Consider the following 18,635-nt stretch of genomic DNA (forward strand, 5'->3'; position numbering starts at 1 on the left):
TATATCTCTCACTGTGATCATTAAACATTGAATGAAGTAAAAGAACATTTGGACAAAGAGACGAGGCCTCGACCTGCTGCTCTGTGTCTTTATCTTCTCATGGTTATCCAGGTAGAGGTTCACAGAAGTGGACATTTAGGGGGTAATATTGTTAAGTGTATTTCTAATATATAAATTATGTTAAAATTCAAGTCTGATACTGACATGGGGATATAGGAAGCAGTAATTTCTTCTGCTTCTTTTTGAATTTGCAATTTAAAGCACTTGGATACGCAGATGTACTGTAGTCAAAGCGGACGTCCAGCACTTTCCATAGCAAATGTGCTGCTTACTCAGGTAGAGTAGATAATTGATTGTTTTTTTGTGTTGTTTTTTTGAGGTGAGCTCACGTTAAGGTTTTCCATTCTCAGCGGTGCCTTTGGCTTTATTTTGCGTAATTCACGTTCCCCCATTGATTTCTTGAAATGCAGAAATGCCTAAAAAATATAACTTGAGTCATTTATCACTTTACAAATCCCTGTGTAATGATGGAAGTTTTAAACACTGGTTTATGGGCATGCAGATTTATAGACTGATGGGAAAAAGTTGGGAAACTTAGGGAAAACTGTGTAAAATGATGACTACGTAAAAGCAACAAGTTTTGGAGGAAACGCTAAATATCTACATGGAACTGACTGCCTGGAAGCCTTGAAATGCAATTTTTGATGAAAAAGGCCCAGAGTGGAAGAGTCAAACGACCACCCTTGCGTTTTTGTGTAAACGCAACTTTGGGAAAGTTATGTTATAGCTCCGCCTCTCTGCTATTCTTCGTCTTTTCTTTTGTGGTGGAATGACACGTCAACGTTCCTTTTTTCGAAACAGTTTTACATAAACGCGGCATTGTTTCAGGAAATCCACGTCAACTCGAAACTCCAAACGACTCTAAATGCCAACCATGTACATGGCGCTGCTACACGAAGACATCAAAATTGAAAAAGAAGACGTTGAGCATGTGCACTGTGTACAAACCCTTTTTTTTGTTAAATTAAGCTTTATTCAAATCAGTATATTTTGCAATTTATACAATCAGAGAAACAGACCAAATGAAGAAAATCGGGGCGACTGAAGAAAATAAATGCCACAAACTCCTAACACAAAAAGAGCAAGACGACGAAGACAAGCGACAGTGAAGGTAGTAGAAAGATAGAGGCGGGACTATGACATGATCATTTTCCCAAAGAAGTGTATTGGTTGTCTACAGGGAAATGCAAGGGTGGTGTTTTCAGATTTTCCCACTCTGAGACTTGTTTTTTTTTTTTTGTAAATAGTGATTCTGATATCCAAAACTGTTTCAATGTGGAAATTTTTATGTGTGGACAAACCCTCAAGTTTGCATACAGTATGTCCTTCGGGTTCAGGACACGGTCAAACAATTGTCCTCAAAGTCTAATTCTCGGGGTTCACAGCGGTGATGATCAGCGGCGCCGCGTTCTTCCCTTCATCGCAGACGCCAGGGCTGAAGAATGGAAATATCCTCTCAGAGAACAAACACCCAGTGAACCTGTAGATGTGAGACCCATTGTCCACGTTAAAGAAAGACACCGTCCCCTCCTCGTAGTCCACAAACACCCCGACCATCTGTGGCTTCTCTCTGAGCGACAGGACGACCGAGGGCGAGTCCAGAGCTCGGTACTCGTCCCCGTTCCTCAGCCGCACCGTCCAGTAACCGTTCTCTGGTTTGGAGGTGATCATCCCCTTCCTGTTGATGGACTCTTTGACGACGCCCAGGTCCCAGAAGGTCTTTGTCCCAACAGCAACCTGATTCAAGACACATGATAGTATTTAAGGGATTGTTTGGGTGTTTTGAAGTGTGGTTGCATGAAGCATTGACGTCTGATCGATGCCAACTTGTGCGAGTGTTTGTTTCTGTTGACTGGGAACCGAACTCTCACGTCTGCTCTCCACGGCAGATGGAAAAACACATTTTAGCCAAGAAGAAGAAGAAACCCACCTGGAAGTAGAACCTCCCGGACAGGAAGCTTTTCTTGGCGAGGACGCAGATGACGGGGTCAAAGCGCTGGGGATTGTCGGGGACGACATGCAGCAGCTCGCTGCGGCCCGCCTGCTTCCCGTCAGCTGACAGGATGATGTTAGGATGGGCGGTTTCGGCGTCTAACACTACGTCAACTGGGGGGGGAAAAAGAGGTGTAGAACGTGAACACCAGCTTTACTGCGACCAAGGCCTGAAACCTCAACAAAGGAAACGTTCATGGAGGTCATACCTGCATATTTCTGCATCATCTTCATCTCTGTAAGAAGATTAAGACAAGTTGTAGAATTGTTATTGTGACATTTAGTTTGAAACTGCAATGTGTAACTTTTGGTTTGCCAAACTTCTAAATTTGTGTCCACATTTAAACCCTGCCCACCATTAGCAATCAGCTAGCAAGTTAGCTGGAAATAAAACTGGAGAGATCATTTCACAGCAGCTAGAAATGTCATGAAGTCTATGGTGGAAAAACACACAAAGGCTTCCAAATATAGGACAAGCACCGCTGTGATTTTTCTACTTTTATTTTTGGGGATTTAACAATTTTTGTGTAATTCCTCACATTGTCAGAAGAGGGAGACAAAAAGAAATCCAGAAAGCAGCGTTAAATAGATTTCCAAATTTTAAGTTTAAGTATAAAATTGCCATTAACTCATCAACTCTTTTGTTTGTGTGTACACAAATTTGATATTTGTCCACAGAAGGTAAACAACGACCATCTTCACCTTCTTTCTTCAGGTTCTCCAGCTCGTTCTTCAGGGTGTTGTCCACTTTAGACAGTGCTCTCCTCACGTTTCCCACACAGAGTTCAGGATGGACACCGATCTCCGTCCACATTCTCGTGGGTGGAGACGAAGTAAGAGAAGGCAACCTCTGATTAACAAAAAAACAGAAAAGTTGATCTACGTGGATGGACTTGGACTGAGATCTGAACTTCTGACCTTGTGGTCTTTTGCTTGAACCAACTTCTTGTGCACCTGTAAGAGGTTCAGATGGTCGTCGGTGTTCCTCAGCTCCTCCAGCTCAGTGTTTCTCCTCCTCAGCTCAGTGATCTCCTGCTGCAGCTCACCGATGAGCTCCTCTGCTCTCCTCTCTGCCGCCTTCTGCTTCTCCTCAATCTCAGTGATGACCTCGCTTTGTCTTTCTTTGACGGAGCGTGTCAGAGACACGCAGAGGCGGTCACTCTCCCTCTTCTCTCTCTCTGCGCTCACCTGGGTGAGGATGTGAAAAAGAACAGGACACCTCTTTCGTCATTTTTAATGGTTTGAGTTTTAGCTCACACTTGCCTTTGCAGCAAGAAGATGGATGGACGTTTGGAGTTTTAGCTCATTCCTTACATCTCCTGCAACACCTGTTATGGAGTGACAGGCAGGGGAATTTTGAAAACTATCTAGAAATATTGTCCCCGTCTCTACATTTGGCCAAATACAGAAACCCCAACTCTTATAGCACACACACTGTGACGACTCACTGTGCTGAGCTTCAAACAGCTTTTGATCTCCTCTATTTTCTTCAGCCGCTCCTGGATCATCTGCTGGAAATCAGCCTCAGTCTTCTTTATTTGGACCTGTCGTATAACGGGAGGGAGGAAAAAAACAGATTGAGATTTTTTTCTCAACTGAATATCTGAATTTCTTTCTTACATTTTATACCTTTTGATCTGGGGAGTTCTTGTCTAACGTTTTACAAGACGAAATAACAATTATTTCTGGATATACGTATGTCTTGTCATCGTTACCTACATGAGTTAGGTCTAACTTTGGTTTTAGGTTTAGAGTTTGCCAAGTTTTGTGGTGTTGGCAAGTACACAGGTAAGTAGTCTTTCCATTTCAATCATGATAAACAAATCAAGTAATTTTGGTCATTTTATTGTAGTTTTTATCTTAACTCTCACCAACTCTAGGTGCTGAATTGGCTCAGAATTCTGGACATTCCAAAAATGTTTTCATACTGAAAATCATAGTTTAGTTTCTTCCTGACCAAGACGACCTCTTTTGGTTGGACAAAATTTTGATTTGGACATGGTCTGTGATCCCTTCCATGCCTCTTGTTTTGGCTTGGACTCAGACTTTGGTTAGATGTTCTAACACATATCTAATACAAATGATATCTGTTTTTCTGTCTTGACCCGCTGACGTACCTTCCTCTCCCCACTCTCGACCTCTACCGTAACAGCCTGGTGGTCTTTGTGCTCGGTCTCTGTGCAGAACCGACACACGCACCTCTGTTCGTCCCTGCAGAACATCTCCAGCAGCCTCTCATGCTTCTTACACATCCTCTCCTGCAGGTTCTTCACCGGCTCGATCAATTTGTGTAGCTTCAGAGCGGAGACTCTCTGGTGTGGCTCAAGGTGGGCGTCGCAGTACGACGTCAGACACACAAGACAGGACTTCCGGGCCTTCACCTGCAGGGACGTGGTGGCACAGACGTCGCACACCACCTCGCCAGGTTGGGCTGCAGACAGCGGCAGAGCCGACGTGCACACGGTCACGTGTCGAAACATGTCCGCTAGCTCTTTAAAGGCTGTGTTGATGCTCAGCTCAGGCAGAGAGCTGAATGACTTGTTGCAGGTAGGGCACTGGCAGACATCCCCGCTGTCCCACACACTCTGGATACAGGCTTGGCAGAAGTTGTGACCACAGGGAATGGTGACCGGGTCATTGAACACTTGTTGACAGATGGTGCACAGGAACTGTTTTTCTGATAACATGTTACCTGAAGAGGCCATTATCTACAGAACAGGGGGGGATAAAGGGAAGTTACGTGATCTGTTGCTCAGGAAGTAAAGCGAAAGATTGATTAAGCAAACAGTGGTAGAAAGAGCACATACATTTTGTTGTGACTTTTAAGTATTCTCAGAAAACTACTATTGAAAACATTGTCTGAGAGTGGAAACACAGTGAAATATCTTGCATGTCGTCAGTGTGTAAATACAGAAAACTGCATGCTTTCAATTCAGTAAAACACACCCTGCAGTTGTTGCTGCATTACTCATTGTTTTCTCAACTAAATACACACAACACACCCATAATTTCCATTGACACAGAAAACACCATACTGCCATGAATTTTACAAGAAATACATTTTCTCTGATAGAATCTGGAGTCGATCTTTAAATTGTTAGCTTTGATTTGCTGAAGTCAGTTTTGCAAAACGACACACTGTTTACAACGTAAATAATGTGTTAACACTGTTTAAATATTTGTCACGCAATTAGCAATGCAAACAGACAGCAGGTTAATATGGGATCACAAAACCCCCACCTGTGGGACATACTGTATACATCTTCTTAAATGTAAATACTATTATTTGTTTTGTTTATTTTCTTTTCGTGTGAGAGGGAAATATCTAATTATGCTAGTTTAGCTAATACAATTTATATAGTCATTAGCATAAAGTTAGCTTAAAGTTTTCTGTTTATCAGGTTAGGGTTAGCGCAGTACATCAGTTATACCACTCAGTTACTGGGTAAATAAGTAATTGTGTGTTTACTAGATAAAGCAAGTGTAGTTAGTGTTTTTTCGTCTTGCCAACCCTCAAAATTAAGTGCTACTCTGTTAGCTTAGCATACATATTGTAGCCAAGGTTAGCTTGACTGTGTTCGAAATAATCCAAAATTTAAAATCTCTCTTGCTAATAAACCATATATTGGTTTGTTTAGTGTGTACAACAGAGAATAGCATGTTTTTAAAAAAAGGCTAATTCGGGTTCTGGAGATAAATTTATCATTTTGACATTTTCAGAAAACCAAACAAAAGTAAATGTACTAAAAAAAAAAAGGATTTTGAGCAAAACATTTTAAAAATTGCATCATCCAACAGGACTAAGCAATATCACAACTGCATACAAAAAGCATTTGTGCAATCTTGTAGCTTCAAGTCAGTCGACCATGAATTAAAAGCTTCTGTGCAGATGATTAATGCTGATTTTTACATATGCTACATAACTTATAATCTTAGTGAAAAACTGTGCCATTGTGTGGCTTTGTGAGTACGAAGCAAAATCTTTCTTGGCTCAAGCTAATTGGCTCCCTGTTTTATATGCTATGCTAGGCTTAGCTAAGCGACTGCCGGTCAAAGCTTAGTCGTACAGACAAGAAAGCAGCATATTGTCATCTGAGAGTAAGCCATAAATGTAACTACAAACACACAGCAAAGGCTTAACACACAGGACTTTGCCCTAGTCGTACTGTAAACTCTTCTCATACACTACTCACACATTTTGAGTCATGTTTTTTTGTTTGTTTTATAAAGCAGAAAAACTTTTTAGTAAAGTATTTTCACCGTTTTTGTTGCCTATTACTGAAAATGTGCTCTTACTTACTAGCTAGCTGCTTTTGGTGAGCTGGTAACACGTCACAATCTCCTGCTGTTGGTGTGAATGAGTATGAATGCATGACCACACCACAGCAGTGAAACAGGAAAATTATGCGTCAACACAGTTATTCATCAGCCCGGCCCTCCCTCCCTCCCTCTCCTCCCTCTCCTCCCTCTCCTGAGCTCAGCACTGAGCGCTTTGTCTTTGCTTCTCTTTACCTCAGCTTAAATTACTGTTTTTACATCATATAATCTGCTGGTTTCAGTGTCAGGAGCGAGATATGATCACATGACGTGGGACTACCTGTGAATGTGGTCATGCAGTGCAGGGCCGGCCCTAAGCTGAATTTAATTTGGGGGCCCCACCACCTCGGAGGAGCTGGTGTTTGATACAATTATTGATACAAATATTACAATATAAAATGTATGTATTATAGTTATTTACACCAAACCAGAAGTCGGAACGCGGAGTGATTCCACCTCCATTAAACCAGTTTAATGACTTTGGTTTTCATATTTTAAAACATTGGAGCAAATCTTCAACTACAAAATAAAACCAAATAACTGAAGTTCAACGCTAAATGGACAAAAGTATTTGGTCACACTTGTTAAGCATTGAATTCAGGTGTTTCAATCAGGCTTTGGGCTCCAATGAAGGACAATCTTTACGCTTCACCAAGACATTTTGGACAATGCTTCCAAGTTTTTGGCAACATTTTGAGGAAGGAAAGCAAGGACTATGAAGACATGATTTGACCAGTTTGGTGTGGAAGAACTTGACCGGCCTCACATCAACCCAATCAAGCACTTTTGGGATAACCTAGAAGTGAGCCAGGCCTTCTTGTCCAACATCGGTGCCTGACCTCATAAATGTTCTACAGCAGTGATTCTCTAACTTTTTATACCAACCAAGTACCACCTGTGAAAATATTGATCTCTTGAAATAACACCATTATCGCCATAACGTTAAAATACATTAGTGTAAATAGGTCAAGCAATGTCCGCTACGGACCTTTCAAATGGAGGCAAATTTAGTCTCTCATCAGATGGAGCGAGAGATAATCATAATTTTTATAATAATTTGTTTACTTTTCTACACACTCCGATCACATACCCTAATATATACAGGAGAAAATTATTTCTGATTTTCCTCCCAAGTAACACCACAGGAACCTTTTGTTCCACTGGTGGTACACGTACCACAGTTTGAAAACCATGAATGTACAAAATAAACAGGCACATATTCCAATAGAAACAGTTTTCCAAGAAGAGTGGAAGCTGTTATAGCTACAATAGGGCCGACTGACTCCATGTTTAATACCTGCTCACTCACACGGAACGCGAGTGTGCCTCATAGGCGTGGTGCACCTCATGGTTTCACCTGAAGTGCACGCTTTGGACGGCAGCCAGAACACGAGGAATGCTGCAAGTCCTGTTCACAGGCATGTACTGGTTTACCGGGCATGCTTGTGAAGCGTGTGCAGCTTCTGATTAAAGTGTGGTTAACATGTTTAAATGTTTCTCAGAATAAAAGCCTCAAAGACATGAAACAAACCCAGACAAGCCGGGGGAAAAGGCGTTTGTTTCTTAATTAGTTGTGAACTTTAGCTTGTTACATAATGTCTGGAACCAAAGCAGCGGCTCATTTTCAGATTAGAGATCATGTGACTAGTGTGTGATTTTTACAAGCTCATAACAACAGCATGTGAATGAGTTCAAATGAAAATGCACAATCACATTCTTTCACAGTATTGCACCCTCCATAAAATTACATGTTTTATTATTTTGCAAGCCCTCCATGGACATTGTAGGTACGGAAGAATATTAGGGCCTTATATGAAGACTAAAAAAAATCAGGTGGTGCTATGCCCTTGACTTAGTTCTGTTCAATCTGTTGATGATTTCTGGCGTGGTTTCTTGTCTCAAGTATAAAGTTTCAAGCCGATCGGTCAATGTGTGGCGAAGTTACAGGCCACTTCCTGTTTTGAGGAAATTTCCGATAGTTGCCGAGGCCACGCCCTTTTCAATCTGCAAGACCTTTTGATAACTTTTTATCTTTGATGTGTGTCCAGGTTTTTACTGGCTGATCCTTTCAGCTCAATACTCCCTTCTGGAAAGGGTAACCAGAACAAGTACGGCGGGTACAACTCGACTGTCTTTCTGAAGGTTTATTCCACATACACAATTAAACAGCATTCAGTTAGTAGTTAGACAGTTAGTAGTTAGTTAGTTAGCGACTAACTAGAGTTAGTTAGTTAGGTTGTAAAACCGACAAGTCGTACAGGTTCTGATGATCGATAGATTTACAAAGGCGCATACGAAGGTAATATATAACAAAAAATGGCTTTGACAATGGACCTTAAAGGCACTTTAAAGGCAACGGCGCTTTGATACCAATTAAGATAAATAGAATGAAAGATAAATAGCTTTGCCTGCTAGAAAGTTCTACAATGTGTCTAGTACAAAGTGACGCATGTTTTTTAATTCAGTACGATTAATGTGCTCCGACGAGTTTGTTCATTTACGAAACGTGCAAATCGCCAAGATAGACGCCAAATTCAAAACGGCTGACTTCCTGTTGAGTTGAGGCCATGGTCCCAATGGACTTTTTAGTTCATCTTGGGCTGTGTCATGTTCCCACCAAGTTTCGTGAAATTTGATGCAACTTAGTTTCGCCTTTGTTGTACAGTGTTACACCTTTGGGGGGCACTACTTTCACATTTGACACCACTTTTTTCACCAATATTTGGTGCCTCAAAAATGCGATCTTTTGTAAGAAAAAAGATGAAAATGAATTAGCACAATTATTTATAAATGTGTCTATTTGCTCAAGGGCTGAGTTTTAATGAGATGAAATATCAGTGCTTTCTGTCTAAATAAAGGAAATAGCAATGTGATCTTCATTTGCTTTGAATGGGAACATAGAGTAACGACACCGCACGGTTCCCCTAACCATGACCATGAGTGCTGTTGTTGCCATGACCACAGACACAGGAGTGAGGAAGTGACCTCCGCTCTGGCGGCGACACCGCTGTTGCACTTTGTTCACCTCGCGTTCAAACCCAACCATTACTGTTTTAACGACTGCTAATAAAACCATAATCGGCTGTTGTGTTGCCACCACCGTGTAACTGTGAAAACACAACATGTATGACATGATGTCGTGTTTGTTCAGGTTAATTTTCCGCCACCTCATTTTACCCATATAATGTTTTTGCATCAGGCCGAGGCCGAGTTTGCATCTGCTTTTCATCACCGCAAACATTTCCCAAAGCATCCGTGACCTTGTGCTATAAGGTTGTTACTTTTTGTGTTTGTTTGTTTTAAAAAAATGTATGCAGAAAAAACATTGTACACTGAAAAATAGTGGTTGGACTTAAAAAGTTATATGAAAGCATTACATAATCTTTGTGCCTGTGTGTTTTACCAATTTGAGATTAGATTGGACTTTATTGATCCCTCATTGATAAAAAATTTAGTTTTTTTTAAATGATGGGAATAGGATATACAGTAGAATAAGCTTTTTACATATCGAGAATAAAACTAAAAACTGAAATAGAAAAAAGTATAATGGATCTAATCTTGTACAGCTAACTTAAAAATAATTTAAAAAAAATATAAGGTTATGAGTGCAGTTTCATAAAACTTTAAAAACGTACATTTAAATTAAGTTTATCCAATGTTTTTCCTATTTTAGTGTGGATTTTTTACTTAAAATTTTTTTTTTTCAAAAATGCGATTGACCTCATTATTCTTTAAAAACAAGTTAAAAAAGGAGTTTATTTATTGCTACATTAAATGTAGACACACAGTAGTGATGGAAGACGTGTCTCAAAGAGGAGGCGAGAGCGATCACATGACAGGCTTTGCATAAGACAGGGTTTCGATTTGCCATAAAGGTGGAGAACAAGAAGACGGAGACGGAAGAGACGGTAGGATACGTCCTGGTGAACGAATGAAACAGACTCCAGTTTTAAAAACGAAGAGTTTGACAGATTCGATATGTCGCGACATGGACGTCCAGTACATTCAGGTAAAAAAATATCTCGCAAGCATTACATGTGTTTTTCTGATGTTAGAAGATGAATGAACTATTGATTCGCTGTAGTGAATTATTGTGTTGTTGTGTGTTTATCTGTCAGTTTGTCCTTCTGTTAGCAACTTCCTACAGTCTACGTCTGCAGTTTTTGACAAAGCAATCAGATTTTGAGATAAATCTGTAGATATTTAAGGTACCAAAGTGTTGTGTTTTTTTAAATATTGTCTTTCATTTTACAGGCATACGAAGAGCCACTTTGTGTGTTCTGCTTTTATCAGGTCAGTGTGTGTGTGTGTGTGTATTTGTGTTAAGAAAAGAAGTTCTCCAAGCAAAATGCAAATACTAGATGCAGATTTCTTCCTCTTTGGTGTTTTAAGCCAGTTAATCTCGCGGTGCTGCCCTCTTGTGGATTCAGTCACCCATCACTTCTTTAAGAGTTTTATATTACTCAATTTGATCTATGAAAGTGTGGCTACGTCCTATCAAAACAATGTACTGAATAAAATAATATTGTTTTGTTTAAGAAGTTATTTATATAAAAGAAATACACTTTTGTGCTCTGAATTAGAGGAAAATATTGACTCGCGGCTAGTATCGTCCAGTAGGAGCCTGGTTGGTGAATTTGTGGTTTCAAATACTATCAGCCCCGGTCAATTTATGAATCTTGTGGCTCCACAACCTGAGGGCTTTGTCCATTTTTAAACACATTTTTATAGCCGTGTTTCCATCGAGTGAAATTTTTTTTTTGTATTTGCGTTAGGCATAGTACCAAAATAACTCGCCCCAGCCATTCCATTCTTTGGCACCCTTCCCTTGAGGTACCAGGTACCATTTGGCCCAACCCACGCCCCGCCTACCAAGCAAAGGTGCTGTTCTCAGTCGAAAAACACAAGCCTGACCGAGGGCCTTACCATTCCAAACCGTACCGTACCATGATGGAAACACAGCATATGTCCCTGCCACTTTATCAGATGTCCTGTGTAGCTAATGAAGTAGTGAGTGATTGTATGTTTACTGAATCTCCTCTTGCAGAACTGTGCTCATGCACCCTCTATAATTACCACTTCTTTGCTGAACCAAAGACGTGGTTTCAAGCGAGGAGTCACTGCAGAGAAATGTACAAAGACCTGGCCTTTGCTGGAAACGTTGAGGACATGAAGCGGCTGATCGCAGCTGCTGGCAGCGGTTACCAGGGCGACGTGTGGATCGGCCTGAAAGACAGATTTTACACATGGTGGTGGTCTACCCCTTTTCCCAATCCCTACATAAATGACTCAACAAGAATCCGGATCTGGGCTACGAATCAACCAAATAACAAGAGATGGGACAAAAGTTTGTGTGTTACTTTCATGAAAGGGTTTTGGTACGATGTTAACTGCAGTGCTATGTTCAGCTCCGTGTGCCACAACAACTCAAACACACACAGTGAGTACATTTGTAGATTTTGGTATTGTGTTGTTATTTACAGCAAATGCATGAATAAATACTGAGTTAAATGAAAACCCTGTAAAATGGGGATATTTTTTGTTAACCGTAAACCGTTTCCTTGGGAGCCTTCCTCTAAGCTCCGCCCCCAAACAATTGCCTGTGTCCAGTGTCCATGGTTATTATTAGTATTTTTCATGATTTTTCACTTCTTTGGATTTTGATGATATTTTAAATGCAAAAAAAAATGAGGGTTAGACACTTTATCGCGGACTGCTTTGTCTGATTGATTTATGATGAAAAGAAATAAATTAGGCAGCTTTGCAGCTTTCTTTCTTCAGCGAACTTTCCGAACATTTGGCATGCGTACTTCTCATTACCCTAAATCCTAGACCGTTTGTGATATCCAGAAAATTCAAAATCTATGGCGATCTGTCCAGGGTGTGACCCCGCCTTTTGACTGAAACCTTTAACCTCTCTTTCCAGGCCTCAACAGATATATCTTTGTCAAAGAAAAGAAAACATGGCACGAGGCTCAGGCTCACTGCAGAAGGTACCACACAGACCTGGCCCGTGTGAGGAGCCACACTGAGAACAAGCAGATACAGGCTGTGGTTCCCGATGGTGTATCTGCTTTTATCGGCCTGTACAGACACCCGTGGAACAAATGGTCAAATGGTGCGCCCCTAACCTTCAAATACTGGGCAGATGGACACCCACTGGGTACACCTCTCAGATGTGCTGCCAGTGTGATCAATGCCGAACACCACGGACACTGGGTGGAGAAGAGCTGTCAAAGTGAACGTCATTTCATGTGCTACAGCAGTAAGATTTTTGATATGTACAGATTAGGCCTATGATATTCTCAGAATATGTTGAAACTCTGATCTAAAGGGTTAGCTAAAATCGTTGACTTTTGTGCAGTTTACAAACTTGAGTTTCCATGTTTTCAGACTTGTTTAAAGACCAGATTTCTAAATACTGATATGCTGTAACCCATTTTTTGATTTTCTTCATTACCAGACCAAACGCGGGTGTTTCGACTCGAGCTGAAATCCACAGTGGACCTGGAGATTGACCCTGTTCTGAGAGAGAACGTCATAAAAGAGGTAATTGTCGTCATTATAACTGGATTTCTGCTCCTGGTCTCTCGCTTCTATCTCTACCTCACCTCCCTCCTTTCTCTCCCCCCTTTCTGTTCCCCACTTGTCCTTTCACCACAACCTGTCTAGGCAGATGGCCGCACATCTTTCAGTCTGGTTCTGTCAGCGATTTCTGTTGTGATTTGGCGCTATACAAATAAAACGTAATGTAGTTGAGTTGAATTACACATGTTGTTTTATATCATTATATCATTCCTGTGTTATTCCTGTTTTGCAGATTGAGGCGAGGCTGAAGGAAAAAGGGTTCACGGGAGATTTCAAGCTAACATGGATACCCTAATAAAAATGTCTTCCACAGAGACAAAGTGTTAGAATTGTAACGATTTCATGGAAATGAGATTGACACTGAATATCCAGAAAATAAGAAAATTAATAGTTTGTAAGTGAGATTTATATATGAATTGCTTTATAATGTAGTTAATATGGGTTCCACCAAATTGCCTTTAATGTGGAAAAGTCACCAACATTGGTAGCAAGTGCTTACGCTGCAAAGAAACCTCAAAAATTGATTAATGTATCGTATTAGTGTTTTTTTTTAAATTTAATTGTAGACTTATTTCAAATTTCCTTATTAGCAATATTTAGTCATTCACATACCATTTTTGTTTAAGTTTAAGTCAAAACATTTGAGTCTTTTCTTAATAACAAGAAAAAACATTCAATTATTTCTGAGATTGTTTCTGATTATCATTTTTCTCCACGTGTACCAAGTGTGGATAGATAGATAGATAGATAGATAGATAGATAGATAGATAGATAGATAGATAGATAGATAGATAGATAGATAGATGTATTTGAAGATAGTGTTCTCTAAAAAAACATTTCCTGATTCCCTGCAGTGCCGTGGTTCCTCCACTGCGTGGCAATAAAGTACACAGAAACCTTCAGTTTCTGACAGTGTTAGGATTCACTGCACTAAAGCCTTAAGACCTATTCAATAATTAAGGCATCATATTGATTTTAAGTAACAATAAACACAAGCCAAGTTGAATTTGAACTTTCTTCCGGCACATTTTATTGGCCCTTTGCTCAGCAGCCACATTTTAGATGGAAAGTCAAATATGCCTTATTGTCACGACAGAGAAAGTGCAACAGAACAAAAAAAGGAAATCAAGGCGAGGCTGTTTTATTTATTGTAGAACTTTCTAGCAGGCAAAGCTATTTGTCTTTCATTCTATTAATCTGTTCATTGTTGTAACTGGCATCAAAGCACCGTTGCCTTTAAAGTGCCTTTAAGGTGCATCGTCAAAGCCATGTTTTGTTATATATTGCCTTCGTATGCGCCTTTGTAAAGCTATCTATCATTAGAACCTGTACGACTTGTCGGTTTTACAACCTAACTGACTGTCTAACTGACTGTCTAACTGACCGTCTAACTGACTTCAAACTAACTTCAACTTAACTTAACTGTTGCTTAACTGTGTATGTGGAATAAACCTTCAGAAAGACAGTCGAGTTGTGCCCGCCGTACTTGTTCTGGTTACCCTTTCCAGAAGGGAGCATTGGGCTGGAAAGACCAGCCAGCAGAAATCTGGACAGTTGTAAAACCGTTGTCGGCGCCGTATCAGTGGAGGTACGGACTGCCGAGCGGAGGACGACGATCGTGAGGTACCAGGACGCTGGTGAAGTGGATCAGTCGTGAATCACTCAACGGAAAAGCCGGAGCAAAGAGCTATCGGGGCCGTTGAAGGATTAAAGGAAGTGCCGCAGCCGAGGGAAAGGCTGTGAAGATTGCACAAGGAATACAAATGCAAAGCTCTTCTGGGCAGAGAGCCTCACAGACTGTGACATTGTAACGTCGACAGCTTGGGGCGTGGACATTCGTGTGCCATTAGTGGACGTGTCGTTTGCAAAGAACTGAATCCTTTGAACGAGTCATTGGCAACGAACCAGAGAGTCGACTCCAATCAATTCCAATTCCGGAGTGAGTCAGGAGTTCAAAGAAGAAAAATGGCAGATGACAAGCCAGATCTGGAAAGCCTACAGCGGAGGCGATCAAATGCACAGCGGAGCCTAACGACGCGTATAAACCGCCTTAATTTCAAAGCTGGTCGTGTAGGCACAGGAAAATTGTCGCAAGAGTTGGCAGGGTTGGAAAACGACTATGATGTCTTCGTCGACGCCTGCTGTGAATATATCGAAGACCTGGAACAGATAGACTCAACGGACGACAACTGTGAGTTAAGAGACACTCTGACAAAGAGGGACGCCATTGGGCAAAGGTACCATGAGACAATGGAAATGTTGTGGTTTAAAGATGCTGAGCCAGTAATAAGCACCCTCGTGGCACGGTTCAATTCAGCTTTCGACCAGGCCGAGGAACTCGGCAGGAAAAGTGCACTACAGTGGTGTCAGCAAGAGGCCAGAAGGCAGGGACTGGATCAGGAACTCCACGAACTCAGAGACGTTGTGTATGTTTGGAAAGACTATCGGCCATACGGTGAAGAAAAGTGGAGACTCCTTTTAACATTGGAAATTAAAAAGAAGGTACTGATGGAGGAGTGGGCACGCCGCCGGGATAACAAGCGGGGAGGTGGGCTTACCCGACCAGTAACTTGTGCTAGTACCACCCCACTTGTTCACACCCACTCAGCTATCAGGCAGGGCACCATAGCTGGCACCAGTCCCCCTCATCAACCTCCTCAACAGCTTCAACAACCTAATTATGGACCCACTGTCAGCTTTACTCAGCCTCCAACCCTCACCAGTATACCACGGCCACCAAGGCCTCACACTGCTCCCACAAACACCAGCATGGGACAAAGGGGAACTGTGCCCACCAGCAACTTTGGTACAGTCACAGGGGGAGAAGACAGCTCTCAGTGGGCCCAACCCATAGCAAAGATCACACCGATAAGCTTGCCTAAGATTTCCGAGAGCAGGAAGGCTGATTGGAAGAGTATCCAGGCGCAAGCGGGTCCCACAGAGTCCTTTGAAGAAGAGAGTAAACTGAGGGCCGAGATGTCTGAGCTCAGCAGGGAGCTGAGCTCTGAAAAGACCCAAACTGCAGAGCTGCAGGAGACCTTGGTGCAAAGCCAGGAGAATCTCACTGAGCTTCAGTCTGACTTCTACCAGAAAGAGTCAGAAGAGTCTACTCTGCATCAAGACCTCAAGGCACCAGAAGAAAGACTGAGCTTAGCACAGGAGGACTTGGCTACCAACACCAGCCAACTCCTGCTAACCACACCACTGCTAACTCCAACCCAGACAGGTTTGGAGGCTCAGACAAAAGAACTGAAGAGAAGCCACAGCTCATTGGAGTCAGAGCTCACTAAACAAGAGCAGTTGAAGCACCTGAAGCACCTGGTGATACTGTCTTTAGAGAGCAGACTTTCTGAGAAAATGCTAACCCAGTGGCTTGCACATGTGAGCAGCCCCAAAAACTATGCCTTCCTGGGTAACCATTTTGAGAAGCTCTTATTGTTCCTGGCGCCTTTCCTGAAAGACCAAAAGTCATTACTCACAGGAGTAGAGCTTTTGAAGTTCAGCGAGCCAATCCCCATTTACACTTCCGAGAGACCCAGCTACCATGAGAAGCCGGTCGACTGGAGGAGGATCCTAGAGGGAGTGGAGAAGATCCTGAAAGCAAGGGGCTTCTACCTCAAGCCCTGGGTCCGGTCTGGTCAAAGTGGGAGGAAGGGCGAGGCAAAGCCTGACCAAATGACTCTCCTTACTGAAGGAGAAGTGGATGTAAAAGCACCAAACCCATTAACTCGTCGCGTCCTACTGAGCCAGATCACTGGATTGTACGACCCGATCGATCTAACAACACCTGTGAAGCAAAAAGGTGCGATTCCTGTGAGGAAGGCCTCCCAGGAGGCTGGCAAGTTCACTAAGGACACTTGGGAGGAGTCCCTCTCTGACGAACTCCGAGGGAAAGCAATCGAGCTGTTCAAGGAGTACACTCGCTTGGGGAGCATCAAGTTCCACAGAAGCCTCACACCCTCCGGCTGGAGGGGCGAGCCCTGGGGAATCACATTCTCTGAAGGAAGCTGTGAATCTTACGGCGCCGTACTGTACCTGCGATGGGAAAGGTCAGATGGTGTAGTTACCCGGTTGGTGGACTCAAAAGCCAAGTTAACCCCCTTAAACCAGAAAGGTGACGCAGTCAAAGCCGAGATCTGTGGGGCTTTGTTCGCCGCACGCCTGAAGGAATATATGCTGAAGCATGGAAGATTGGCTGTAGAAAAGTGGTACCACTTCATAGACAGTCAGACTGTGCTGGGAGCCATCCAGCGAGACAGTTACGGATTTCAAACATTCTTTGCAAATAGGGTCAGGGAGATCCAGAAGGCTGGGCCCGTAACTGATTGGTGGTGGATCCCTGGTGAAGTCAACGTCGCTGATCTCGTCACGAGAGGGTGTTCACCCAAGCGACTAGACGAAAACTCCGCGTGGCAGAAGGGTCCCGAGTTCCTGTCTAGTCCAGTGAAAGATTGGCCTATGGAATCTGCAGCAAAAGTGGCGGCTGATGCTACAGAGACAGTGAGTAAACTCCAGAAGAAAGACTTTACAGCAGCTCTCACCAGAACCCAAGCGCAGAAGTTGTTAAATTCTGGTAGTGAAGGCCGGAATTTCACAGATGGAGATAGCAGGTCTCTAGCAGGGCTCCAGTCGGCAGGATATGAGACAAAATCGATCCCTGTTGAGACCAAGAAAGATGAGACACTGTGGGGAGCCGCACTCATAGTCCGAGTGGGTCTGAAAAGGTACGACCCTCTAGTTAAGCTCTGTGGAGGGGTCAGTCATGCCCGAAAGGCTGTAAAGAAGTGGGTTGCTCGTATAGGGAGAGCCCCTATTCCAGCAAAGTGGGAGGTAGTACTGACAGTGACCGAACTTGAAACTGCATTCCAAGATCCCCCTACGTCATCCCGCTACGTCATCAGAGACACTGTGAGGTGGGGAATAAAGAACAGACTCGTCGTCAACAAGGACGAAGCTTCGGGGATCCTGCGGTGCTACGGCAGAGTCCAAGCCATCACCTGGGGAAACCCCGGAGTACCCCTGGTCCCATATAATGCCTGGATCAGCACCCTCCTCACACGGGAAGCCCACGGAGCCAACCATGAAGGCATCGCTGGCACACTCCTCAGAGTGAGGTCCAAAGCATGGGTAGTACAGGGGCCAAGAATCGCAAGAAGCAGCATTGACTCCTGCGTGCATTGTCGAAAGACCAAGGCAAAGTTATGCAGGCAACAGATGAGTGAGCTTCCTAGTGAACGATCTGAACCAGCCGCACCGTTTGAGCTAACAGCACTGGATCTCTTTGGCCCCTACGTTGTCAGAGACACTGTAAAGCGAAGAACAAAGATGAAAGTCTGGGGAGTAGTATTCAGTTGTATGGCTTCCAGGGCACTGCATGCTGACATTGTGGAAGACCTGTCAACCGATGGCTTCCTAAAGGCGTACCAGCGCTTCACAGCTCTCAGGGGCCACCCAAGAAAACTTTGGTCAGATCAAGGGACCAACTTCGTGGGCGCCAAGCCAGTTTTAAGGGAGCTCTACAAATTCCTGAACAGCATCGACAAGGATCAAGTCCAGAAGAAAGCAACCGCCGCTGGGACCGACTGGTCGTGGGTGTTTCACCCAGCAGACTCTCCCCATCGAAACGGAGCAGCTGAAGCAGCAGTCCATACGCTCAAGAGAGCGTTGAGCAACATCGG

At 42.9% G+C, this 18,635-nt stretch overlaps 2 protein-coding genes across 2 annotated transcripts; one reads left to right on the plus strand and one right to left on the minus strand.

Moving 5' to 3' along the window:
* Nucleotides 1-1,043: 1,043 nt before the first annotated feature.
* LOC131455838 (E3 ubiquitin-protein ligase TRIM39-like) lies at nucleotides 1,044-6,470 on the minus strand. The gene is made up of 8 exons (XM_058623672.1): nucleotides 6,353-6,470; nucleotides 4,170-4,760; nucleotides 3,501-3,596; nucleotides 3,007-3,240; nucleotides 2,755-2,902; nucleotides 2,262-2,288; nucleotides 1,991-2,166; nucleotides 1,044-1,797 (listed from the first exon to the last, which is right to left on the minus strand). The coding sequence occupies exons 2-8, from the start codon at nucleotides 4,755-4,757 to the stop codon at nucleotides 1,426-1,428; spliced, it is 1,641 nt and encodes a 546-aa protein (XP_058479655.1). The 5' UTR covers nucleotides 4,758-4,760; nucleotides 6,353-6,470; the 3' UTR covers nucleotides 1,044-1,425.
* A 3,726-nt stretch (nucleotides 6,471-10,196) lies between these two features.
* On the plus strand, nucleotides 10,197-13,666 carry LOC131455850 (macrophage mannose receptor 1). Its single transcript, XM_058623689.1, has 6 exons — nucleotides 10,197-10,378; nucleotides 10,624-10,662; nucleotides 11,417-11,809; nucleotides 12,296-12,634; nucleotides 12,833-12,918; nucleotides 13,190-13,666. Exons 1-6 carry the CDS (start codon nucleotides 10,348-10,350, stop codon nucleotides 13,250-13,252), a joined length of 951 nt encoding a protein of 316 aa, XP_058479672.1. The 5' UTR covers nucleotides 10,197-10,347; the 3' UTR covers nucleotides 13,253-13,666.
* Nucleotides 13,667-18,635: the final 4,969 nt, after the last annotated feature.

The sequence above is a fragment of the Solea solea genome, chromosome 3 (assembly GCF_958295425.1).
Source record: "Solea solea chromosome 3, fSolSol10.1, whole genome shotgun sequence".
Lineage (NCBI taxonomy): Eukaryota > Metazoa > Chordata > Actinopteri > Pleuronectiformes > Soleidae > Solea > Solea solea.